This window comes from Pararge aegeria, chromosome 27, assembly GCF_905163445.1.
Source record: "Pararge aegeria chromosome 27, ilParAegt1.1, whole genome shotgun sequence".
Classification (NCBI taxonomy): domain Eukaryota; kingdom Metazoa; phylum Arthropoda; class Insecta; order Lepidoptera; family Nymphalidae; genus Pararge; species Pararge aegeria.
The window spans coordinates 5437344-5464825 of NC_053206.1; the positions used below are offsets into that span (position 1 = coordinate 5437344).

At 37.2% G+C, this 27482-nt stretch overlaps 3 protein-coding genes across 4 annotated transcripts in view; all 3 read left to right on the forward strand.

The window, feature by feature from the left end:
* The window catches only part of LOC120635561, a 35130-nt gene that overhangs the window by 3919 nt on the left and 3729 nt on the right, over window positions 1-27482 (forward strand). The window contains exons 3-9 of the mRNA XM_039906575.1: window positions 1149-1330; window positions 4074-4212; window positions 12298-12431; window positions 13157-14424; window positions 14789-14968; window positions 15556-15728; window positions 16649-16818. Coding sequence (XP_039762509.1) covers window positions 1149-1330; window positions 4074-4212; window positions 12298-12431; window positions 13157-14424; window positions 14789-14968; window positions 15556-15728; window positions 16649-16818 — 2246 coding nt within the window. The remainder of the gene's footprint in view (window positions 1-1148; window positions 1331-4073; window positions 4213-12297; window positions 12432-13156; window positions 14425-14788; window positions 14969-15555; window positions 15729-16648; window positions 16819-27482) is intronic.
* On the forward strand, window positions 7602-9237 carry LOC120635663 (putative aminopeptidase W07G4.4). Its single transcript, XM_039906744.1, has one exon. The coding sequence runs from the start codon at window positions 7649-7651 to the stop codon at window positions 9176-9178; it is 1530 nt and encodes a 509-aa protein (XP_039762678.1). The 5' UTR covers window positions 7602-7648; the 3' UTR covers window positions 9179-9237.
* On the forward strand, window positions 19127-22608 carry LOC120635662 (heat shock protein 68-like). 2 transcript variants are annotated; one of them, XM_039906743.1, is made up of 3 exons: window positions 19380-19452; window positions 19535-21133; window positions 21622-22608. In XM_039906743.1, exon 2 carries the CDS (start codon window positions 19536-19538, stop codon window positions 21063-21065), a length of 1530 nt encoding a protein of 509 aa, XP_039762677.1. In that variant the 5' UTR covers window positions 19380-19452; window position 19535; the 3' UTR covers window positions 21066-21133; window positions 21622-22608. The 2 variants fall into 2 exon arrangements, with proteins under 2 accessions (XP_039762676.1, XP_039762677.1); XM_039906742.1 differs by having other exon boundaries at window positions 19127-21133.

The window sequence follows — 27482 nt, forward strand, 5'->3', positions numbered from 1 at the left end:
GCAATGCTGCCAGCATCTTAGGAACTGTGCCTCGCTTCGGTGGTTTCGAGGACGTTTTAGATTTTATTTAGTTTTTAAATAGTTTATTTTAGGTTATAGTTATGTATTAATAAAAATTATATTTTAAATACCGATATAAAATTAAATATACTATAATAGATATTTATGATATATATTTATGCTATTATAAACTTACATAATACTCGATTACATAGATAAGTAATTTTTAAGCGATGTTCAAACAGGTGAATAGATTAGGAATGAAGTATTTTCCAAGCTTTTCTTTTTGTTTTAATTCTTATATTAATTCGGGACTTTTCTTAACAATAAGAATGTCTGCCCCATCGTTCTTTTTATGAAAATTAAAATACCTTCTTCTCTTATCTTAACTTAAAATGTAATAGTATTCTGGCTACCTCTGAATAAGAACCAGACGGGATTCTTGGCCAAATCCCCACATCATAAACGTTAATTTTAAACTATGGGCCTCATAAGAAGGCTCAGAGTCACTCAGCGGGCGATAGAGAGAGAGAAATGAGGAGATCCGTAGAAGAACTAGAGTTACCGACATAGCTCAGCGAGTCACGACGCTGAAGTGGCAATGGGTGGGGCACATAGCTTGGAGATCCGATGGACGTTGGGGTCTTAAGGTGCTGGAATGGCGACCCCGCACCGGTAAACGCAGCGTAGGGGCCCAAGCGGGTGTGAATTATTTGCTCTAACCAGTCATCGTCCTGGGCCGCTTACCTCCAGCGGCTCCCAGCGACTCGGGCTCAGGGCCAATTTGCTTTTGCAAGTTCATCAGCCTTTTCGTTACCGATGATCCGTTCATGGCCTGGAACCCAACGTAGAATAACCCTGTTAGTTAATGCCAGGGAATTCAGGATTTGTCTGCAGTTTTCTACCAACTTTGAGTTCAGAACCTCAGAAGATAAAGCAGAAAGTGCTGCATGTTTGTCCGAATGGATATAAATGGTTTTGTTTCTGTAGTCTTTTAGCAGACAGGTTTCCGCACATTGAATTATTGCGAAGACATCCGCTTGGAACATGGAGGCGTAGACTATGTAGCAGTAAGCTGCCTCCCAAAATTACGCGGGCGAAGCCGCAGGGCACATCTAGTATATATATAAAAATGTTTCCTCTTGTAGACAAGGAGCAGTCACTGGCGATATTGTCCTCTCTGTCACTCTTCACTCATAAGACTTGCCTCGAGTTCCGGCCAGTGATGGACCAGCCATCTTCCACGCAGCATGTGATGCTTTTCGAGAACCCCCGCGGCGTCAGGAAGTGTGTTATCGACATGGAAGGTCATGCTAAAGAGGAACCACATGTAAATTATACTTATATATAATTTAATTTATATACTACGACAACGCACACATCGCCATCTAGCCCCAAAGTAAGCGTAGCTTGCTATGGGTACTGAGATGACTGATGAATATTATTATGAATAATATACATAAATTATTATAATATACATATAAACGAATGGTCATAAATTAGTGACATCTGCATATCGTCTGCGAAAGGTGCAGAAGTCATTTGTGGAATTGAGTATACGCTTTTATAATATGATTCCTAAGGTAATTTTGGACCTACCAATGCATAAGTTTAAAGAATGTGTTAAAACACATTTTTTGCAACGAGGTTATTATACAATTGATGAATTTCTAATGACAAGGTTGCTTGGAAGCATCCGACTCCGCTTTCATCTCTCACAAGATAGAAAAATAAATTTTAAAATGTAAAATGTAAATTGTTGATATTGGAAAAGAGCAACAGCTGAGTTTCTTGCCAGCTTCTTCTCGGTAGAATCTGCCTTCCGAACCGGTGGTAGAGTCACTACAAACAGACAGACTTGACGTTTCAAAAGTGCTTATATTAGGCCTACTTTAAATAAATGAATTTTGAATTTTGAAACACCCAGACACTAAAAATACATTCATGCTCATCACACAAACATTTTCCAGTTGTGGGAATCGAACCCACGGCCTTGGATTAGGAGAGCAGGGTCGCTGCAAACTGAGCCAATCGGCCGTCCAAATGATGAGAATTTATTTTAGCGCGCTGTATGGATAGGTTTAAGTCGACCCCTCAAAAAACCGCTTCTTTAACAAAAGTGTCTGTGTGATGGCTATACAAAGGCTATGGCTATGCCTAAGGTGGCCTGGAAGAGATCGCTACGAAGCGATAAGGCCGCCTTTTGTATACTGCTTCTGTCTGTGTTTTTTTTATGTGAAACATCTATAGGCGGACGGTAAACCTGATTTTTGGCGTGGTAACACCGGCCGTGACGACGCATCGCCACGCTATATCATTGAATTTTTGTATTTCGTATGTTACAATAAAAATGAATATTAATTTTGTAATTAACAGTCATTATTAACCGCCTTAAAAAAAGGAGTGGTTATCCATTTGGTTGTATTTTTTTTTATTTGTGGAACAAATTTCCAGCCAGTCCCCTTAACAACAATAACAAAATAATCATAAAAAGGACAATAACATAGAATATGATATATAAACAAACGAAAGATATTTTTTTACATTAACACGAGTTTACTAACCCCTGAAGGACATCATTAAATACAAAATAATAAGTAAGAGGTAAATAATAAAAATAAAACCAAAAAAAAAAGAAAAAAAAAGCCTATTATTATATAAACAACATCAAAAATTATGAAACTAACAAGCTGTTTCCCGCGACTTCGTCTGCGTTTGATTTTGTTTTTTGATGTGGCATTCAATTTAGTTGAAGTTCTAAAAAAATTTTAAAATTCAGTATAGCTACGCCTTAAATAGGGGGTTTGCTGCTGTCCACTGAGGAGTTCTGTCCTCTATCTCCAACCACATTCATCAAATCTACAGAAAAATTATTATTTAAATCGGTTATAATTTGTCGGATTTATGGTGTAAAACGTCAAACACTTTTATCCCCACAGGAACCGAGCTTAATGTCGAGATAAAAAGTATCCTATATTACTTCTAACACTTCCAAAAATATGTGTAAAAAGTTTCATGAGGATCGGTTAAATGGTTTTTTTCGTGAAAGCGTAACAAACAAACTTACATTCACATTTATAATATTAGTAAGGATTTATTACATGAAAAACTAAAGTCTAAAATCAAATGTTATGTATGTAATAAAATTAAAAAAAGATATAAGAAGAATCGTAGTTTTCAGAGAATTCCCCCGCGAGTTATACTTTCAGTACCTACCGGTTCGTGGATGTAATCTCAAGTTATACTTTCAGTACCTACCGGTTATTTGTATCGAAATCCAATGTTTTAGAGTAATTTTATTTACCTGGGTGTAAGATAATTAATTTTTTTAGTAGTATTCATCGTAGTCTGAGAATATTGAAACGTAGAAAAACTTTTGGAATTCCAAAATTCGTCCAACACATTCTTTAGACGGAAAATACCGTTTGTATAATGTAGGTTATTGTTTCTTCTTATTCAAGGAAAAATTATATATGAAAGTACTAAAAGGTGTGAAAAGTCAACATCGTATGATGTTTTCTTCATGGTATAGAAAGGTTTTCTAGGTCTTCTTTACATATCAATCCTTACCTTGTAGTTCCCTTTCGCTTTAAGGACAAACAGCCATAAATGATTCGCCTTTATTTGTAGTTTAAACTTATGATAAAACTGCAAAAATTTTCAGGACCCTTTAAAGTCGATACTGAAGCTAAAACTGTAATTTTTCTGACTGTCTGTCTGTCTGTTTGCATCTTGGCCGCCATACATGTTTTAAGAGAGTTCATGTATTTTCTGCGAGATTTCCAGAGGGGGACAGCTGCCCCTCCCCCCCCCCCCCCCCCTGCAGGGGACACACACACAGGACACAGGTGTCCATCTTCTAAAGCATGGGAACATTGAATAGAAGGAGTTTACCCCCGTTTATTATTACACACATATTATTTGGATATTATTTTCACTTGTGCCAGAGCTCCGAGAGTTGCTAAAGCTGTGGGACTTGGGACAACATACGTTTTTATCCTTTCCCCGGGGATATAATTGTCCCCTGCCCATGCTAGCCATGCTGATGATAATGGTGATTACGATTGTTTTAGAGGATAACCCTCGGCTACGAGTGCCTACGTAGTCCGGACATCGAGCTGGTCATCATGAAGGCATTGGGGTTTCCCTTCGAGCATAACCGAGCGATACGCGATCTATACATCGATGTGCAGTTCGAGAATATTGAACCGGGTGAGTTAAGAATCTATATTTAAATTCAGTACTACCAGTGCCGAGCAGGCCAAGAGGCGTGAATATGAAAACCTGGATAGCAGCTTCATTTTTGTGCCTTTTGGAGAAGAGACTTTGAGATCGTGGGGTCCGGAGGTACGAGCCCTTTTCAAAGAGTTATCAAAAAGGGTTATCGAGTCTACCGGCGATCCTAGAGCGGGCAGTTACTTTGGCCAACGAATTAGTTTGGCCATCCAAAGGGCCAATGCTGCCAGCATCTTAGGATCTGTGCCTCGCTGCGTCGCACAGTGGTATCAAAGATGTTTTAGATTTTATTTAGTTTTACATTATATTTATAAAACAAATATTTTAAAGAATAAATAAATTTAGTTTTTTCATTAAGTTTTATTCATTTTAAATTCATCAAAATATTAACCATATTATATTATATACTAGATGTGCCCTGCGGCTTCGCCCGCGTAATTTTGGGAGGCAGCGTACTGCTACATAGTCTACACCTGATATCATATATATGAGATTTTGAGATTATTTAACAAACATTTTTTATCTTGCGTAATTTTTTTTCACTGAAAAGTATACTATGTTATTACTTATTTCTAATACCTCCAAGAATATGTATAAAAAGTTCCATGAAGATCAGTTCGGCAGTTTTCGTGTAAAAGCGTAACAAACAAACTTACATTCACATTTATAATATTAGTAGGGATATTCATATCATATGTGTCTATTTATATTTGTTTTTATGAATGTATGTAAATCTGTAAATAAAAATTACTATTCGACTCGCGCTTTTTAAAGGAACGGCGCGCCCGCAGCGACATACATTGAAGGTATGTCGAAAAACATAGGATAAAAATGCAATACAAAAGAGAAATGGAAACTAAAGACATGGCTTTACACCTTACAGCCAAATAAGATACGAATATTAAACACAGAAGACAAGGCTGTACCGTGATATATCTTTGCCTTTTCCCTAATGGGAAAGAATTAAGACAAAAAATACAACGAATACGATACGAACACGATCATAATAACTAATAGGATATCATATTGTAGAAAGATAATATGAAATACTTAATAAATATACGCGCAACTACTATTAATTCCCAGATTCCCAGAAAAAAGAATGTGTTAGCTGTCAAGGCACGCCTGGCAGATTTGAAACATCGAAATTGTTTTCTATAAATTATATGAACAGATTACGATAGGAAACTGATATTGCATAGTGAAAAAATCATTACAAAATTTTTAGGTAGATATTAGTTAGGGCATGAAAGCAGGACAAGCGAACAGACACAAATTCGCATTTATAACATTAGTTAGGTATATAATTGCGTACATGTACATCGATATCAATGTAAATATCCTTTATTTACTTAACATAATTTTAAAGAATTACATAAACAGGTTAGCAAAGTTTAATGAACTCTTTATCTCAAATGAATTGTACTTATTACTTGAGCTGTTGTACGTGTGAACAAAAAAAAAACAATTTACATCTATCTATCTATACATATAAAAGAGAAAGTGTGTGGGTACGGAACACCGTATAGGCTCCGAAACGGCTGGACCGATTTCAATGAAACTTTCAGATCGGAGCACTCCTATTTTTGAACTGTCAAACTGTCAAATACAACGTTTATTTACTATGATGATATTCTATTGTTGGGTGTACATGGGTGTAGATAATGATCTTCACCCGCTCGAGAAGAGAATAGAAGAGAATGAATACGGAGAGAAATAAATGATTTAATATATTATGAGACTTAAATTGAAAATTTAATGATGTAAGTTTATTTTTTAATAAAATAAAGCCCGGCAAAGCGGGCTGGGTACGCTTGTATCATATAAAATAATTTATCAAAGAATTATTCCCCTTTAAATATGCTACAAAAGTTCGCAGGATGATTCTACTTTTTAAAGTTCTCACTCTCTCTCAAATTTGTTTTAAAAAAAAAAGCATTATTTATAACCAAAAAATAAACCACTACAAGTTAGTAGTGACTGCAAACTCACCTGATGGTAAGTGATGATGCAGTCTAAGATGGCAGCGGGCTAACCTGTTAGGGAATATGGTAGTCAAACCCCTAATAGGATTTTACGTGACACTGCACTGGAACACTTAATCGCTTAGCGGCATGTCTTTGTCGGTAACTAGCCACGGCCGAAGCCATCCACCAGAGAAAAAATGAAAATTCAGAAAGTATAAAATCCCAAATTGTCCCAGCTGGGATTCGAACCCGGGACCTCCTACTTAAGTTCACAGCGGCCGGACAAATATATATGAATGTAATCCTAAAAAACCGAAACATGTGCGAACGAAGTCGTGGGCAACAGCTAGTCAAGTATATGTCACATATAACAGTTATCCAAAGAACTGACGGTGTAGTTTTATTTTGTATACCCTTAGAAATTATGGAAAGTTGCCATCAAATAACCTATTAATACCTACTCTTATCTTGCATTCTATAAACCCAGTTGCCAACTGAGATTACGTGTTTATGCTCGCCTGGTATCAATACAATGGATGGAATAATGTTTTGACGGTTATTTAATTACAATAAATTATTTCTAATAGTTTTTCTCATTTCCTATATTCCTATATATGCGGGCGCGGCCGCTGTCAAAACGAGCCTATTTCTATAACCATTATAAAGAGGAGGTTTTTTTTTTGTTTGTACCGAATAGTCTCTGAAACTACTGGAATTATTTTAACAATTTTCTTTACTCAAATCACTGACCTTAAACGAACCAACGAAATATATATTTTTCTAGGGAAATAATAATTAAAAACTAAAATTACTGTTTACAATAAATATAAGCCGTCAAAAAAAAAAAACTCTTTACTAACAGAATATTATAAATAATCTGGCTATATTTTTTTTTCATTATAAGTAGCTATCAAAATTGCAATACCGTGATCCAAACCTGTATAATTTTACATATAATTATTATTTTTTTTTAATAATAACTTTATACTAAATATTAAAAAACTCATTACCCAACAAAAAAATCCGAGAGGAAATATATCTATCATAGTTAAGCCACAATAGCAGTTATGACGCGCTGAAACCACGGCGGAAAGCTAGTATATTATATTAGAAAGGACCTAATAGATACTATGCATATAAAAACAACTGTACATACAGGTATACAGTTAAACGCCTTCATTCGTGAACGGCAAAAAACGTAAACTGCAATCAATGCATAGAAATACTTACTGAAACGCCACCATTTTGATCTCTACTGTCTATACATCGATATCTACCGAACGTGGCATATCACAGCCTTTATCATCTGATAACAAAACAAATATACGATAAACGTAATAAAATTACAGCAGTAACCACTAAATAATATGTACCTAATTAATTCTTTACATCACTCACTAAAGTAGAACGTCAGTCAGTCGCCTATCGACCTTCGGGCAGTGAACATGGCACAAGATTTCAAGTTATACGAAAATATATTTATAGAAACAAACCTACAGTCGCCCGATTACGATGGGGTCATATTAATTTTGTATCCGCAAGAGATGAACATCCGTCTGCCGAGGCATATCAGCAGTTTTATTGACAAAATCTCCTTGCTGGATAAACATATACATAAAATACCAACCGTTTGGAATTGTGATTATGTTTCGGGCGGGAGATTGGTGCTTTCACCGACGGGAAAGATTACGCCATACCACGACGTGACTGTTGTTAAGGACGCGGCGAGGAATGGTATGTTACGCGCATTGGACGCCGGCATGAAAAAACCGCTTTTAATCGTCGAAAATATTGTCGACTTCCCCGACGGACAATTAGTCTGTATACTGGGCGGTCTCGAAGCTTTCTACGTGGCGCTGCAGATAAGAGAAAGAGATGATACGAGGAATTTTATTAGAATTGGACTGCACGCGGAAGAGAAGCAGAAGGAGGCCTTCGAAAGGATTGTCAGAAACGCAATCGCTTTGGAAAGATCGAGAATTTTCGCGAGGGATATAGCTGGTGGTGACCCCGAGAGAATGGCGCCTGCTAAAATAGTTGAGTACGTCAAAAACTCGTTCAACGGCGACAGCAATATAAGCATCAACGTGATCGATGACGAGGAGTTTATATCTGAAAATTACCCGCTGCTAGCTGCTGTATCTAGAGCATCCAATAGAGTGGATAGGCACAAGGCCAGGGTTGTTGAAATCGAGTACAACAGTTCCAACCCCACCCGCGTCACGGAAACTCTTCTTCTGGTCGGCAAAGGTGTTACTTACGATACTGGTGGTGCTGATATCAAGATTACAGGTAAAATGGCTGGTATGTCGCGCGACAAATGCGGTGCAGCAGCAGTGGCGGGCTTCCTGAAAGCCTGCGCGATATTGAAGCCGCCGCATTTGAAAGTTATCGGAGTGCTTTGTCTTACGAGGAATTCCATAGGGGAGGATTCGTATGTCGCTGATGAATTACTGCTGTCCAGAAGTGGGAAGCTCGTCAGAGTCACTAACACTGATGCGGAAGGTCGCTTCGCTATGGCGGATTCAGTTTTCAAGCTGTCTGAGTTCGCTGGGAAGGAATTGAACCCGCATATATACACGATAGCCACTCTAACTGGACACGCTCGAGCATGCTATGGGAATTATACAGCCACGATGGATAATCACAGCGCGAAAGCCACGAACCATTCTGGAAGGCTTCAGTTCAGTGGTAACAGAATCGGGGAAGGTTTCGAAGTGTCCACGGTTAGAGCTGAAGACCTAGCTGTCAATATTGGCAAATGCAAGGGCGATGATTTGGTACAAATCTGTCCTGAAGCCAAATTCCGTAACCATCAATTGGCAGCTGGCTTTTTGATCAAAGTGGGAGGTTTGGAGGATAAGAATATAAAGTATACGCACCTGGATATCGCTGGTTCGGCTGGCATGCCTCCGGAAGAGCCGACAGCAGTGCCAATTCTTTCATTGTGTCATTTGCATAAAGTTTTGTTGTGAGTACGAAGTTTTTGTGTGTTGCTGTTTCAATAATATTTGTAATATGTGAGTAATAAAGGTTATTTGTTTCTTATATCGTTTTGTTTTTATTGCAAGTAAAGATATTCAATGTGTTTTCACCTGGGGACCCAGTATATGTAAATTTTATCTAAGTGGCTACAAAGAAGATACAAATTAATATTAAATTTTATCCTAGTGGCCGATCTACAAAGAAGATACAAATATAGGCTCATAATTGTTGCCTGGAAGAAATCACTATAAGTGATAAGGCCGCCTTGGTTACACAAGTTTCATTGTACCTTTGTTGTTTTTGTATCTTTTTTTTTTCTTGTGTGCAATAAACTATTTTTGATTGATTGATTGATTGATTGAAAGATGTGAGTTATGCACGTCCATTATTTTGACTCGTGATGGTGAAAAAAGATCATATCAATTTCATTACGGGAAAATAAAATCAGTTTTTATTAATTTACTAGCAACTTTTCGGTAGTTTGTCACCGTTTGAACCTTCCCTTGACTATTAGGAATATTTGAAGGCCTAAATAGACCAAATAATAAGTATGATTATTACCTTACGTTCGGATTCACTCGGTTTTTCTAAACCTAAGGTTGTTTGGAGGATATAGCTACTAAGTGATACAGCGTCATTTTGAGTCGCGCCTGATTTATACCTCGTTTTTTTTTTTTTGTAATATACTATGTACTTACATAATTTTTATGTAATGTGCGATCAATGTGTCAATTTGAATCAAAAAATGTTTGAGTTTGACTTTTGTCACTGATCGACCGCTGACAAAATTGCACGCGCATGGGCCCGTGATGGTCATCCAGTCTGCAATTACACCGTGTTACAGTAAATTTATAAAGTAGGTAAACAATTAAACTTTGATTAACAACCAATGTTCATGACATTGAGTTGGTGGGTATTTTGATATAAATACGACTGCATTATCGATGCACCGCACCCCCCGATGTCGTCGAGCCCTGGGGCTCTTCTCATGGCGAGCTTTCGCGCTCGCCCCACTCCCCCGGTGACGCCGTAGCAACCCCTCAGGTGGTTATCGGCAAGTGTCCTTCCGAAAAAGTAAAGTAAAAGATGCACCGCAGTCGGCAGTCCTACATGGACTCGAACGATGCCAAGATACCTCCCTTTGTCTTAGTCGTTTAACAACCCGCAACCACGCACTTCACACCGGAACACAGCCTTGCAACAATGCTGCTTAGTAATAAAAAAGTGTGTGTCAGCTCCGACGCACGACTGGAGTTTACTCCTTAAGTACGATTGTCGAAACTTACACAAAAAGAGTTTATTTAACTGAATAAAGATTATATATATTTTCATATATATGCCCGGTATGAGAAAAATGTGAGGAGTAAAATCTACTGATGAATGACCTCGTTACGTTTCCGCTTTGCGACGTTGCATGCCCGGCAACCGTGATGCGCTAACATGCAACGTCGCTTTCGTTTAATTAACTTATTTTTCCTATTTAAGTTACCAAGGATACCGAATAATATCTAGATAAAGAAACAAACACATAAATGTATAGGACAGAGTGAGATAGAAAACATAATACATTTTTTTACCTATTCTAGTTACCATGGGAACTAAATAATAAACATTACATTTATCCTAATAGTTCAGATACTCTACATCCACCTCAATCTCTCGTAGGCTATTTTTAAGAAGTTACAGTTTCGCTGTGTGTGAATAAATTGCACAGGATTTTTAATTTACCCTTTCATATGGTATTAATATTTATTCAGTTAAATAAATTATTTTTGTGTATGTTTCGACAATCGTACTTAAGAAGTAAACTCCAGTCGTGCGTCGGAGCTGACACACACTTTTTTTTAAATGATAAGTAGAACACGAGCCTATAAACAAGGAAGGCCTACAAAGTGTGTAGGTGTTAAACCTCATGTGCCCGTCATTATTGCTAGCCGTAAAAAACCACGTCGATCCTTTGCTCCGTTGCTGCGTAAACGTAGCACCAACCAACACACATTATCGCATTTATGGAAATTAACTTTGAAAATGATATTGGGATCTTTGTAATCGGTTAAGTCTTACGATAACAATATCTTTATATTTGAAGCCGATAACATATACCTACTGCGTAATGACATTTTCGTCACTTAGTGCGCCCAAGCCATATGTATTTTTATGGGTGTACCCAGCTTCTGGTTTGCAGCTGTTTTGTCATATAATATATTTGGTATATATGCAGTTTAGGGTGTAGGACAAGCTGCCAAGTTATACTTGTAATAAAACTGTAACGGGTCGAAATCACAGGCTCCGACGCAAAAGTGTGTTTGTCATGTGTGTGGACATAGGGCTTTTGTAGGGAGTTCAACAATACACGGTCCTGGGCCCCCTGCCTCCGACGGCTCCCAGCGACTCGCCTGATGTCATCTGTCCACCTCGTTGGGGGCCGAGCTATGCTGTGTTTACCGGTGCGGGGTCGCCATTCCAGCACCTTAAGACCCCAACGGCCATCGGTTCTCCGAGGTATATGTAAAAAGTAGGAGGTGGGTGCTGGGATTCGAACTCGGCCCCCCGAAAGTGAAGTCGAGTTCCTAACCACTGGGCTATCACCCGTTCTAAGCTATTAGTACCACTAAAGCTACTTGTAAAAGTTACTAATGGAATCAGAAACAATAGCTTTTGTTAAGTTGGCATGGCTTCACCGCTTAACTTCGTGAAATTTTGTCAAGAAATATCCTAGAGACACCCATAGGATAAGTTTTAACCAAGCGAATGTAAAGGTTCCCGTGGGATTTTTAAAACCCAAAATAAACGAAAACAAATTCGCAGGCAACAGCTAGTTGTAAATTGGCACAACTTACACGAAAACCATCTTAATCATGTTAAAAGTTCTACATGTTAACCAAGACTCCGTTATCCGTCCGTCTGTATGCCTGTCCGTTTTTTTACCAGACTCACGTATTTCAATCGTTCGTGATAGTTAGACAGTTGAAATTTTTACAGATGTATTTATGTTGCTACTATAACAACAAATATAACACCCATAAAACAGTTTTTTGTTATTTTTGCCGTTTTAGCTCTTTTGCTGACTTGCACTTGGCCAGTTTTTTATTCTTCTTCTTTCTCCAAGGTTACATACCATTTTTCACCAAAGAAAAGATCCTACCCCCGGAGCTGAGGGTTCTACCGTACGACGTGAACAGTGTGATGCACTTCGGTGAAAGGGAATACAGCAAAAACGGTCACCGCAGCTTCATTCTCAAGGTCAGGCCGGTTTAGTTCATCATTACCATTTCAGCTTTTGGACGTCCACTGCTGAATATAGGCGTTTCCCAAAAATAGCGACCACACCCGTTCCTAGGCCTTCCTCAACGACCCACTCCCCTTCACTCTCTTTTTGTCCCTCACCACGATTGCTTGTTCGCGGTCTCCATTCTAGAAAATACCTTTTCCCGTCTTCAATACTTTTAGAGAAACAGTACAAAGTTGCGATAAAAAAAGTTGCCAAAAACGAACCGACTTTGTAAAACAGCTAAAAAACAAGAAATAAATCTATTCCACAACATTTTTAAGTCGGTGCCAAGTAAAATTTAATGGCTTAACACACAAAAGACACAAGGAAAACAGTAAAAGTACCGACTTAGTGCTAGAGTCACTAAAACTGGTTTTTTAAAGGCAACCTGAGCATTAAAATAGTAGTAATTTTTTACATTTTAATTTATTGAGAACCTCCTCCTTTTTAAGTCGGTTGAACAATACGCAGTGACATCCGTAATATCACCTGGTTACTACGGCAACAGAAAAAAGGTTATGGTCCCAGAAAATATTATAAAAAAAATGTTATTAGTAAGTAAGACTTTAAAATAAAAGCACCTTCGTTTAGAAGGTGAAAGAACAATATCTTATGAGAACTCAGTTTTTATTGTTAGCCCAACACTAAGACGCAAATTTGATCTACCGGCCTTCTCTTATATGTTGTAATTTTACAGAATCCGAAAACCAAACAGGCCAGAGTAGGATTATCGAAAACAGACTATAGGAAAATAGAAATAATTTATGGACCCGAATGTCAAATGAGAGATCGCCAAGCCAAAATCGACGTTTGCAAAAAATATCCAAGCGTAAGAAGAAAAAGAGATATTGCACCAGATTTGGAGATAGTCCAAAATTTGAGAATTAATAGAGACATAACTCCACCGCCTGTTAAATACCCTACAGACGAAATAACAAGTGACATAAAACTACTTAATATAAATAGAGAAATACAAGATTTAGTTGAACTAGTTCACAAAATATCTGCAGCAGCTTTAGAAAATGATAGAGTTAAAATTTGCAATACCACAAATACTAATACAAGAACATCTGACAGTAATCTGACACTAGCTCAAAATGTATCGACTGGTAAAAAACTAAGATCTAATTTTATAAGAAAGATTATAGAAGAGGTTATTAATCATGTTAAATACGTTATCGTTAGCGCGAAAACAAACTTGACTATATATTGTGACGCTACGAATTCTATAGAGCTATTTCAAAGGGCAAACTGTGGATGGGGAACCGAAAATAGATGCACCCAAAGGTACAAGTCAACTATATCAGGCCCCATCAGGTATTCTACCAAACATAGACGCATTCTAAAATCGTTTACCACACATAATGGAAGAGTTGAAAAAAATCAGTATGCCAGATTTATATCTGGTAATGATACACAAGAGGCTATAAATACTTCTAAAAAGGAAGAAGATACTGAAGCGATGCATATCACAGATTTAAATAATTTTAATAATAAAACAAAGAGTACTTTTATAACAGCTGCTAATGATAGCAAAGAATCTATAAGTAGAAAGAAAGATACTGAAATATTCAATCAATCTGAAGTAATGACTGATGATACTGAATTATCTATAAAAACTACATATAGAAGAAAAAGAGACATAGAAAGACCAAACATTACTATAAGTTATATTAAGATGGACACAAATGGTACTTTTATAGCCACCAGCACTAAAAAAGAAAATACTAATCATAAAACAGCTACTGAAAGAGATGTTCTTGGGAAAATTACGAAAAAATCTAATGAAAGTCTTTTAAAGAAGCCAGGTTATATTGATAAAGAAAATATTGGGATAATAGGTAAAGGGATCGAAAATACTTCTGTAAATGTCAGTAGGGATATGCTGCGTTTGGCTACTAAAGATAACAGTGATAAAAAAGTGGCTATTGCTTCAGTAAACCGAAGACATCGCGAGTTATTTGGGTAACTTACATTTTTTTTAATTGCATCATATAAAAATAACCTTATTATAAAACTGTAACTAGACAATTAATTAGATTTTTGTAAATTTTAATCAAGGGAAATGTAGCCTAAACACTAAACAGATTTTTACTTCATTTTATTACGACTGTCTGTTCGCGTATCACGCTGAAACTAGTGAACGGATTTATATATATTTTGGTTACTGGTACTCGGGGTTAACACTTTGGTTATTTTGCATCCCTAAAAATATATTTTATGGTTCCAGTATTTTTGAAGAACGGTCACAGATAAATAGACATTATTTACTTACAGTACCTAAAAAAATAATAAAAAAAGTTTATTTAAAAAGTAATAAAATTTTTAGGCACTCCGACAGTTTTGAATTGAATAAAGAAGAAAACGGAGATGACTCTTCATCATCAGAAAGCGACATAAGAAAAACAAGAACAACTAAACGAGCAGTGGACATTCGTCACAAATTAGAGAGAGACAGGGACAGAGATGAAGGAAGAGAGAGGAAAAACAGAGACAGAGAAGTAAACAGGTAAAATTTATGAAGGCACAAAAATCTGTACTACGACTAAAAGTTCGATTTAGCGTAAAGCGTGCTTTTTAGCTTTTTAAAGTATACCGTAATTTAACTGGCTGTTGTCCTTGTTTTTTTTAAAATCCTTTGGGAACCGTTTATTTTCCTGGAATACAAAGTAGCCTATGTCACTATCCGCCCTTTCAACTAACCCTATGCCAAAATTTTTGTTGATTGGTTTCTAAGGGTGTGAAGGAAGGACAAACGAACCCATACCCTCTACGCACTTTTCCATCCTCAGGAGATGTCAAGTCTGAGTCTTAACGTCCGTAGAAGGTACATTGCCAAAGATCTGTTCGGTGTGGAGTATAAGTATTTAGAGAAATTATAAATTACACCATACTGGTTTTCCTACTTTTCGCGGAGTGTATCAAATTAAGCTTAATTTTCATAATATATCATGAAATTCCGCAAAGTAACGTCTGCTTCTAACCAATATTTATATATTTTCTTTATGGTGCGGACCACACATATCTCAAGTCTACGCAGACACAATTACGTTAGCTCCAGACCTGATAAACCTGTAATACTTCACATCCATCCAGACCACAAAACAAAAGGCCCAAAGAAAAGAAAAGATTGGTTCATAGAAAGAAAGAGAAGCATATATCCCGTTTACCAGAAACAGTACCACTAACGAAGGCAAATAAGGAATTCTATGCTGACAGGATATGGCCGGATGGTGTGGTCAGATATGTCATTGCACAGGATTCTACATGTAAGTATAAAATAATGTGATATATATATGTATTTATTTAATTTTTGGTTGTTTTATTATTTGAGTTTTTTTATTATTATTGTTTTTTTATAATTCTTAATTTTATTTAGCTGTTTATATCTTATGAAAATTAACCTTAATTTGCTATACTCCACGAACAGCAAATTAAGCTTAATTTTCATAATATATTATGGATTTCCGCAAAGTAACGCCTGCTTCTATCCAATGTTTATATCTGTTTTTTTTTATAACTGGTACTTGTTTTTTGTATTGAATTAGTATTTTTCAAATTTGGTGTTTTTATTATTTGAGTTATTTATTATTATTGTTTTTTTTAATTCTTAATTTTATATAGCTGTTTATATTATTTATTTAATTATTAGTTTTTTTTTTGTATTGAATTATTTATTATTGGTATTGAATTATTTTTATAATTCCGGGGAGAAGAATTGAGCAACTGTAAAGTCTACAGTGTGTTAAAGCCACGTCGTTTAGTAGGGCTAGCACGCGCGCCACGAGATAATTATCTCTATCTGTTACTCGTATTTTTTCTATAGAGAATAATTATGACAATCCACTTGACGTCTACTGCTGGACATAGGTATTTTGAAGGGAGCTCAAAAATCCACGGTTCTGGGCCGCTTGTTTCAACTTGACTTGACTAATTTTAAAAAGTTACCTAAAGTAATAGGAAATTGGGGAACCATGCTTATTGCCGCTAAGCAGCATTGTTGCAATGCTGTGTTCCGGTCTGAAGGGTATGGTTGCCGGTGTGATTACAGTCACATGAGGCGTGACACCTACGTCTCAGGTTGATGGGCACAGGGCGTCACGTTGCAGGCCGTGATCCTTGCCTTCCTTGCAAAATGAGAAAACTACTGCTTATGAATTATAAATGAGTATTCTGAATTTAAATATAGATAACTTGCAATCGATGCGTGCTCGCCTGGAGGAGGTCAATGAGATACTGAAGAGAAAGACGTGCGTCCGCATAGAGGAAATCTCGGAGAGAGAGGGACAGAGATATAAGGACTATCTCGTTATTGATACCAGTGCTGATTACGTCACGGGTCGAGTGGGAGGGAGACAGGTGAGTATCACCATCATCATAAATCCGTTAAACGCCCACTACAGGGCCTCCTAAGATGAGAAGGGTTAAGGCCGTAGCCCATTACGCTGGATGAGTGCGGATTGCTAGACTTCACACGTCATGGAGAACTCTCAGGCATGCAGGTTTCCTCACAACTTTTCCTTCCCCGTTAAAGCACATCCAATAATTTCGTTGTCTAAATAAAATTGCTAATTCATTCAAGGGTAATTGTATTTTTAATTTTATAACAAATGTTTTATACAAACAGAGATGTGTCTCAATAAGTTCAAATTTATATAAAACGTAAGCTCACAGAAAAATCCTATTATAATGTTAAGGATTACTTTAACCATAAAAAAGCTTGGGGGTGAATTGCTCTAACTTCATAGCTTAATATTCATAGTGAGATGGTGATAACAAAAAAAAAATCCCGCCTAAGTTTGTTGTGGGCCCTTCTTAGACCAGGCCGTGTTTGGAGCCCTCGTAGGTTGAGGTTTAAGTTGGCGATCGAAGTTATCACCATCCCCTTACAATTATATAAACATCTGTAAGAACACTTCATAAGTGTCTGTGATAGGCCTACATGAATAAAGAAATCTTTAATTTGAATTGCTTAAATTAAAACGCACATAACACCGTTAGAGGTGCGTGCCGGGAATCGAACTCGGTGCCCCCAAAGGGAGCCGAAGCCCTAGCCACTGGCACTAGGCTATTACAGCTTTCAACAATTAATGAGACAGACAGACGGTAGAATCACTACAAACAGACAGACTTGACGTTTCAAAAGTGCTTATATTAGGCCTATTTGAAATAAATGAATTTTGAATTTGATTTTTGAATGGCGCATTTTCGATTAAAAAAAAACTACTTATTTATGAGAAAAAAAATGAATTGAAAAGGACGGTCAGAGAACCATTTTACGTACCAACTAATTGCAAAATAAAATAAAAACAAAGAAAAAAAGGTATCTTAATAACTTTTCAATAATTACATTGTGGACAACAATATTTAAATCTATTTCTAGAAATCACGTGAATTCTAAATAAAACTATTTGTGTTTACAATATTCATAATAATTCATTTCACAATTATTATTATCTCAGTTTACGTAAAATGGGCCGACGTCTTATAAGTCGTATTGAATTGAATAAGAAATAAGGTGAAAGAGATAGATATATTTTCATCCTGTTTGCTAAAAAGAGTTAGCCTACAACTGTCATTGTCTGTGACGCATGTCCTGATTTCTATTGTGGGTTGCCATATAGCTAACTCTTACCGACACATGGGGTAATAGTTTGAACTGCGTAAAAATGTAAGTTCACAAGATCGTAATTTTGGAAGGATGCTATTTAAGAATAAAAGTATTGCAAATGTTAAATAAAAGAATTGTAAATTTTAATTATAGAATTAAAAATATTACTTCTACCTCTGTATTACTATAAATAAGAGAATAATTAACGGTTCACATTTTAAAATACATATTTATTAAATTATTGAATACTTTGAAAACTAAACTTAACTACATTGATACCCCTAAAAGCCTTCAAAATTACCCCCAATAAAATTAAATATATTATTAGTAACGCACAAAATAACTATAAATTGCATAAACTAATGGTAAAAACTGGTCCTAGCTGTACTTGGAGTCTACCCCCTTCTTTTATTCTTGTACCCGTATACAATTTTTTGCGTAAAATAATATATCGTGTTTTTATTCAAGTTGTTTCCGAGAAACTAAGAGCACGTAAACAATAATTATTATTAAAAGTTGAGAGCTATTAAATATTATTTTTGTACTTATGGTTACTATAATTATATTCGAAATATCAAATTATATAAACTGATTGCTAGTGGTACTTGGTACACCTGGTGGTACTTTAGAGTAACTTCCGAAGTGCGCTTAGTTTAAGCTATAGGTAATAAGTTAATAACAAGTTTTATTAAAGGCTAAATGCCATTGGTAAACATAAAAACTATAATATCCATATTACAATATTATTACATAAAATATAGCAGCGTATTACTATAAAAAAATGTTTAATATTATTTCATTATTCTCTTGAATAAATAAATTTTTAAATTACGAAATAATCTGTTTCAGTCTGTCTAGTACTTCAATGTATTAAAAGCTAAAAGCTGGGGCAAATGGAAATTCGTAGTCTGGCAACACTCTCTAGAAACGTCTATGGACTCTGATCGCCGATTGGCTGTCGCCACGCTCTAGAATGTTCGCTATTGGTTGGCGGGGTATATATAAAAGCGCGCTACGGTTCCAATCTTCCCAAATGTTGTACACGTGAACTATAATTTCGTTTTAGTGGGTTTTAGTGTTATTTAAGATATAAGTAATGGTGGCTATAGGCATTGATTTGGGTACCGCGTGTTCTTGTGTGGCCGTATGGCGTAACAATTGTGTGGAAGTGATACCAAACGAGCACGGGAATAGAATAACACCGTCTTACGTAGCGTTCACGCAGCGCGAACGTTTGATTGGTGACTCCGCGAAGAACCAAGCATCTGTCAATGCTACCAACACGATTTTCGGCGCGAAACGCTTGATCGGGCGGGCTTTTGACGACGTTGGCTTGCAAATGGACCTGCGTCATTTCCCCTTTTCCGTCACTAACGATAACGGTAAGCCAAAAATAATAGTTAATTACAAAAGCCAAAAAAGGTTTTTCGCGCCCGAGGAAGTAAGCGCTATGATACTTTTCAGGATGAAGGAGATTGCGGAGGATTATCTGGGGTGTAAAGTTGACAAAGCTGTGGTAACTGTGCCAGCTTACTTCAACGATTCGCAACGCCAGGCTACCAGGCTGGCAGGAGACATAGCTGGTTTGCAAGTTATTAGAATAATAAATGAACCGACCGCCGCTGCGCTCGCGTATGGTTTAAGCAAGAATTTGAAAGGAGATCGCAACGTTTTGGTCTACGATCTGGGAGGGGGTACGTTCGATGTTTCGATTTTAAATATAGGAGATGGCTCCGTGTACGAAGTTAAAGCAACTGCTGGCAATTCAAGATTAGGTGGCGAAGATTTCGACAACCGAATTGTAGCGTACTTCGTCGAGGACTTTAAAAAACGGCACGGCAAAGAAGTTAAAAGCGCCCGATCTTTAAGAAGACTTAAATTCGCAGCCGAAAAAGCGAAAACTTGTCTGACGTCCGCTATGGAGGCAGTGATACAAGTGGAGTCTCTTAAGGATTCAGAGGATTATACCGGACGCCTTAAACGCACTTTATTCGAGCAGCTCTGCTCAGATTTGTTCCAAGACACGCTTCACTTCGTTCAGCAAGCATTGATGGATGCTAGTATGAAGAAAAGCGATGTGCATGACGTGATTTTGGTCGGTGGATGCACAAAAATACCAAAGATAAACAAAATGCTCAGCGAGTACTTTGGTAGAAAGAATATTAGTAACTCTATTAATCCGGACGAGGCTATAGCTTGCGGCGCGGCCATACAAGCTGCCATTTTGTCAGGAAACCGCAGTACGAGACTAAAAGATTTGTTACTTGTCGACGTAGTGCCATTGTCATTAGGTCTTGAAACAGCTAGAGGTATCATGTTCAAAGTAATCGAACGCAACACGCCAATTCCATGCCGAAATACCAAAGAAATTACAACTCTAGAAGATTATCAATGTAGCATGACCATCGAGGTATTTGAGGGCGAGAGAACTCTGACGAAAGACAACCGTTTGCTAGGTGTTTTCGAACTTCACAACATTCCTCCGGTCCCACGTGGAGTAGCGAAAATCGATGTCATTTTTGACATCGACACTAATGGCATTTTGACCGCCTCTGCCCGAGACAAAAGCACTGGTAACAGTAAGAGTATAACCATAGATACTGTTAACAGAATGTCTCAGCAAGAGATTAGCAAGATGGTATCCAACGCTGAGAAGTTTCGGGAAGAAGATAGCGAGAATAAACTTCGCTTAGAAGTGAGGAATCAGTTGGAGACTTATATTTATAATGTAAAGAGATCAGTGGTTGAGAATCTAGAAGGTTTGACTGGGGTTGAGTGTGCAGACATGATTGGGGAATGTAAAACAGCAATCGCTTGGCTGGATGATAACCCTGACTGTTTGAGAGAGGAGTATGAGAGGAAGATGTCGGAATTGCTTAGACGTTGGTCTACAGATATAAGGAGAATAGACAATATTTCCCATAGAATTAAAAGACAGAAAAGCGATATCATTGAGCATACAGCCACTATAGAAGAGGTAGTTAATGATCTTTAATTAGCACTTAATAATTTTGAAGGATTTAGCAAAAGAGAGGTTCTTAAATAAGTTCTTGCGTAAAAAAGGTAAGCCAATAAATATTAAAATATACTTGTAATTTCCTTTGTAAGATTTATTTTATGTTCTTTATTTATGAAGCTTTTTCATCATCATCGTCAAATTAAGCATTAAAAAGTCAATAGCTTTACCGATTTCCTTGCTGCTGAACACTGGCTATAAGTATTAAATGTCTCGGAATCAGTGTAATAGCTTTTAGAAAAAAATTACTTTCTGTAAATTATCTCATATTTTAAAAGTAAATCGAAGTAATCTTCTTTTCGTACTGAAATCTTAGGCCTAAAAGTTGTGTTATCCATGACTCAGTGCTCAGTTATTATAAGATCTACCATTTTGCTGTTTATTTACTCATATTACTAACAAGCTTTTATAGGTGTATGAAAATTGCTGTGTCTGTTTATTTAATAAGACAATGCTTTAGTATAATTAACGAAATCATTTTTAATAATCAGTTTACTGTCCGGTACAATGTAATTTAAAAAAAATGTATTTTCAGTTGAGACGGCAGCTATTGTGGGAAATATCGAAAAAGAAATTTCCAAGTTTATAATTTTTATGTTCTGCGCGTGATACTACAGAGGATTTTTTTAATGAAAGATCAAGAGAAAAAGACGCTACGCTCTCTGGAACATTTCTCCTGAATATCTACTTTACGAGATATTTAAATGCCTTGACATATTAAGCCGGCTAACTTGCAGAGAAATAAATTAAAATCCAAGACCATCGCAGAAACAAAATTTAGTCTCTGGATAGTCCGAAATCTTCACACATCAATTTTGTGTAAAGGAGCTTGTGGTGTCTTTTGGTGCTGCCACAAAAATTCTATTCGGAATCATCCAGAGAAGAGACGAACAAAAAGCTGGCAACTAAAAAAAAAACTGAGCTAGTTGTGACAATCTGAAGGTCATCAGCGCTTTTAACGTTCCACTGCTGAGCGCAGGTCTGCTTAAAGTGGATTAGATAAGACATTAATGCTAAACGCTCTTCTAATGGGGGTTTTAAATTAATTTAGTATCTATTTAAGAATAATTCTAATAGATGGCGCTAAGTTAGTGCGCTTTATCTAAACGTTTTGTACGTAATTATCTTTAAGTAGCTATAAGTGAACAGGCATGATGACGTTTACAAAGAATCGCTAAAATATTTAATTAATCTAATTATATACGATTAATGTAATATAAAAAACGTATAATTTTAGTATATTCGAAGTGGGATTGGTATTTAATTTCAATTTACAAAAACTGCAAAATCTATCGATCCGTCATGACAGTTGAAACGCCGAATTCAAACTGATGACGTCACTTCTGTTTAAACCTAATTTTGTACCGTTTGAACTTCGAAAATCTCTGCGCATATCAAGTATTTCGTGATTTATATCATTTGCTAAGTTTTTTGTTACCAATACCAAAAACATTAATTTTTAGCTAGAAACAAGGACTTATCAAAGCTCTTAATTGCCTATTACGTCACGAGTACGGCTATAACAACCAACAAGCGTTTTTGATGCCAATTTAAAAAAAAAAATGCATTTTATATCTACAAAAAAACCTTTAATTTGTGCAAAAATAAGATATTTTTTGGATACAGTAGATAATTCCGAACATCTTGGGGTAGTTTTTTTTTTCAAAATAATTCATCATGCTTAATGTCTATTACACGAATCATCGATGGATATCTTTATTTTAGCGTCAATGCAAGTTTACACTGACGTAATATTTCTCTTATTAAGTAAGTGTATTAATGAATATTTGATTAAGGGCTGGTTTTTCAATCGTCTGAAGAAAACGACATTACTTTGATATTATTATTACTATAGTAGCTGTTGCCTTCATTTTAGTCCGCTTTTGTAATGATTCTCTACAAATCCCGCGGGAAACGTTTGTGGTTCTGGGCGCAAAACTGTTACGTTACTGTTATGTTACTCTCCGTTCTTTTAACTAACTCTATGCCAAAAAATAAGTTGATTTGTTGATTAAACGGTGAGGACAAACAAACTCACTGCAGAGGACATGATGAGTGACAAATGACAAACTACAGAGGATTTGATGAGTGACCACTCGCAAACTTCAGATAATGTAAAGAGTGACAAATGACAAACTGCAGAGGATATGATGAGTGACAAATGACAAAGTACAGAGGATGTGATGAGTGACAAATGACAAACTGCAGAGTATATAATGAGTGACCACTGGAAAACTGCAGAGGATATGATGACTGACCACTGGCAAACTGCTGAGAATATAACAAATGACAATGATCAGTGACAAATGACAAAAAGCAGGCGATATAATGAGTGACCACTGGCAAACTGCAGAGGATATGATGAGTGACCACTGGCAAACTGCAGAATATATAATGAGTGACCACTGGCAAACTGCAGAGGATATGATAAGTGAAAACTGCCTGCCTACTGGAGTATGGGTATGTTGGTGGTTGGAAAACCAGCCCTGATTAGATAATTCTCTCTAAGTCTACCTCATAATAATAATTATACCTGCGTGTTCTAAGTGAATAAAATGTTAAAACAAAGTAATTTTGTTTTATTTATACTTTCACTCAGTAGTTTGCGGAATCTGAGGGGATGGGTCTTTACCTTGGTATATGTAGTACCGGTGGTAGTAGTTTAGGCACGGTGGGAGTTCCCGGGTTCTATGCCCAGAGCTATTTGGGAGTTCATAATTTCTGAATTTTCACCTTGCCGTTGCTAAAAACCGACTAAGCCGTGCTGCCAATTGGACTTATTGTTCCAGTGCGCATTAACAGATTAGGGGTAGTTTAACATAAAACTGACTGAGTGCTAATAAAAGTATCGAAATACTGGGATATAACTTGAAACATGATATACTTTATTATATTTATATGTTATATATTTTTGACGGCCGATTGGCGCAGTGGGCAGCGACCCTGCTTTCTGAGTCAAGGCTGGGGGTTCTATTCCCACAACTGTAAAATGTATGTGTGATGAACATGAATGTTTTACAGTGTCTGTCTGTCTGTATATTATAAGTATTTATGCGTATTATACATAAAAATAAACATCAGTAATCTTAGTACCCATAACACAAGCTACGCTTACTTTGGGGCTAGATTGCGATGTGTGTATTGTCGTAGTATTTTTATTTATTATATTATTTATTTATATATTTATATACAGGTATACATGCAAATATATATGTTTATTTATATACACCTACTTCTTGAGCTGTGTTTAACGCCTTTGGTTGCCCGGAAGCGATCGCTATATAGCGATAAGGCCGCAAAATTTTTAAATTTTTATTTATAATTTTACTATATGTTTATGTTATTCATTAATTAATTCATTTCTACTTTTCTAAAACCTTTTATTCTCTACTAGCTGTTGCCCGCGACTTCGTCTGCGTTTGGTTTTGTTTTTTGATGTGGCATTAAATTTTGATGTTGATCTAAAAAAAATTTAAGTATTCAGTATCGCTAAGCTTTAAATGAGGGATTTGCTGCTGTCCGCTGAGAAGTTCTTTCCTCTATCTCCAACCACAGTTTGGGCAAAATTAAACACATATTGCAAACTCTGTACGGGAGCTATGGTGATACTCTCGACCGTAACAATAGGAAGCCCAGCGGATGATCGTGCTCGGGGACCGAGGTCCGAACATTCATTTTGTGTGTGTGTGTAGATTCGAAATGTTATTAGCTGTGAACCTTACGGGTTTCAACAGCGCCACCGGTGGGGTCGGGGCGAGCGCGAAGCGTCGCCTGATGAATGGTTCTGAGCCCCAGGGCTCGGGGAATATCGGGGTGACGTCTACCTAGGGATGTCTCCTTCGAGACTTGGACCTCGGCTTAGGCGGACGTCGGAATTTGGAGGACTGATCGGACGGTGATTAGTCCGTACGTCCCCGTGGCCGTGGATTGAGACCACGTCCGGGTGACGTAAGACCGAACATTCATTTTTGGAAGTTGTATAAATAGGCATTCTTAGTGAACACTTCGCTAGCGCGATGCAGGATTTTTGTAGCGCCATCTAGTTATGTAATGTGGAGACCGCTACAACTCTGTAGTACAAAACTAATTAATTAAATCGATTATAATTTGTCGGAGTTATGGTGTAAAATCGTCAAACACTCATCCACTCTCCCAAAGGAGCCGAGCTTAATGTCGGGTTAAAAAGTAACCTATATTACTTCTAACACTGCCAAGAATATGTGTACAAAGTTTCATGAGGATCGGCTAAGTAGTTTTTGCGTGAAAGCGTAACAAACAAACTTACATTCACATTTATAATATTAGTAGGGATTTAACCGCTACAGTGTTTATATGTTTATTATAAGTCATCATCATCGTCATAACATCAACCCGTTACCGGGCCACCACAGAGCACGGGTCTCCTACTACAATGAGAAGGGGTTAAGGCCGTAGTCCACCACGCTGGTCCAGTGCGGATTGGTGGACTCCACACACCCTTGAGAACATTATGTAGAATTCTCATGTATGCAGGTTTCCTCACGATGTTTTCCTTCACAGTTGAAGCAAGTGATATTTTAATCGCTTAAAACGCACGTAACTCAGAAAAGTTAGAGGTTTTCGAGCTGGGATTCGAACTCGGCCTCCCGAAAGGGCACTCGAGCTCCTGCCTAATGCGCTATCACCGCTTTTGTATATATAATATACTAGCTGTTGCCCGCGACTTCGTCTGCGTTTTATTTTGTTTTTAAAGTATTCAGTATCGCTTAGCCTTAAATGAGTGTAGTAGTAAACATGCGACTGTCAATTAATTTATTGCAATAAAATAAAATTGCGACTATAATTAAAGATCTAAGCTATCCTATCTCTTAAGTTGGACCAGACTGCTCACGGTGTGCCAATTTAATTTAAAATCGGTTAAGTAGTTTAGGAGTCCATCGCGGACAAACATCGGGACAGGAGATTTATATATATTAAGATAATTCGACTGGTAGAATTAATTTTGATTCACTATTCGTATTTTTACACGTAATTCCAGCATATTACCTGAAAGTGAAATCGAAGTCCTACCCATTCAAGTATTTTTTCATTTATGTATTCATTTATGTTTTGACGACTTTCCTGGCGCAACGGTGAGCGCTTTGAATTTAAGTAGGAGGTCCCGGGTTCGAATCCCGTCAGGGGCAATACAGGAATTTATTATTACAGAATTTTCTCTGGTCCGGTCTGGAGGCTTTGGCCGTCGCTAGTTACCACCATACCGACAAAGACGTGCCGCTAAGCGATTTAGTGTTCCGGTGCGATGTCGCGTAGAAACCTATTAGGGGTATGACTACCATACTCCCTAACAGGTTAGCCCGCTACCGTTTTACGGCTAGCATGGGCAGGAGACAACTATTTCCCCGGGGAAAGTATGCAAATTTATCTTCTCCCACAGCTTTATCAACTCTCAGAGCACTGGCGCACAAGTGGAAATAATATCCAATTAATGTGTAGTAATAAACGGGGGTAAACTTCTCCTATTCCATGATTCCATGATTTAGCAGGTGGACACGTTAATTATATCCCCTAGACTGTCAGGGGATATAATCGGGGGATGTAATTTTTATCTTCTGACCTTGCTAGCGAGATTGCAGTTAAGGGCTAACTCGTAGTGGAATAAAAAAAAATGTATGTTATTTATAAATTGACGGCCGATTGGCGCAGTTTGCAGCGACCCTGCTTTCTGAGTCCATGGCCGTGGGTTCGATTCCCACAACTGGAAAATGTTTGTGTGATGAACGTGAATGTTTTCCAGTGTCTCGGTGTTTATAAGTATTTATGTACATTATTCATAAAAATATTCATCTTAGTACCCATAATACAAGCTACTCTTACTTTGGGGCTAGATGGCGATGTGTGTATTGTCGTAGTATATCTATTTATTTAAATATTCATCAGTCAACTCAGTACCCATAGTATTAGCTACGCCTAATTTGGAGCTAGATGTCGATGAAAGATGTCTGTATTGTCATAGTAAACCTACTATGAATGAATGAATGAATGAATATACTTTTATTGCTCTTCTTCTTGACATCTTCTCGTCCAAAATCCCTCGGTGCCTGAAGACGAAAGTCTTCGAACAGTGCGTGTTGCCAGTGATGACTTACGGAACTGAGACCTGATCGCTGACTATGGGCCTCCTAAGAAGGCTCAGAGTCACTCAGCGGACGATGGAGAGAGCTATGATAGGAGTATCTACGTGATCCAATCAGAAATAAGGAGATCCGTAGAAAAACTAGAGTTACCGACATAGCTCAGCGAGTCGCGAAGCTGAAGTGGCAATGGGCGGGGCACATAGCTCGGAGAACCGATGGACGTTGGGGTGTTAAGGTGCTGGAATGGCGAGTCGCTGGGAGCCACTGGAGGCAAGCACTG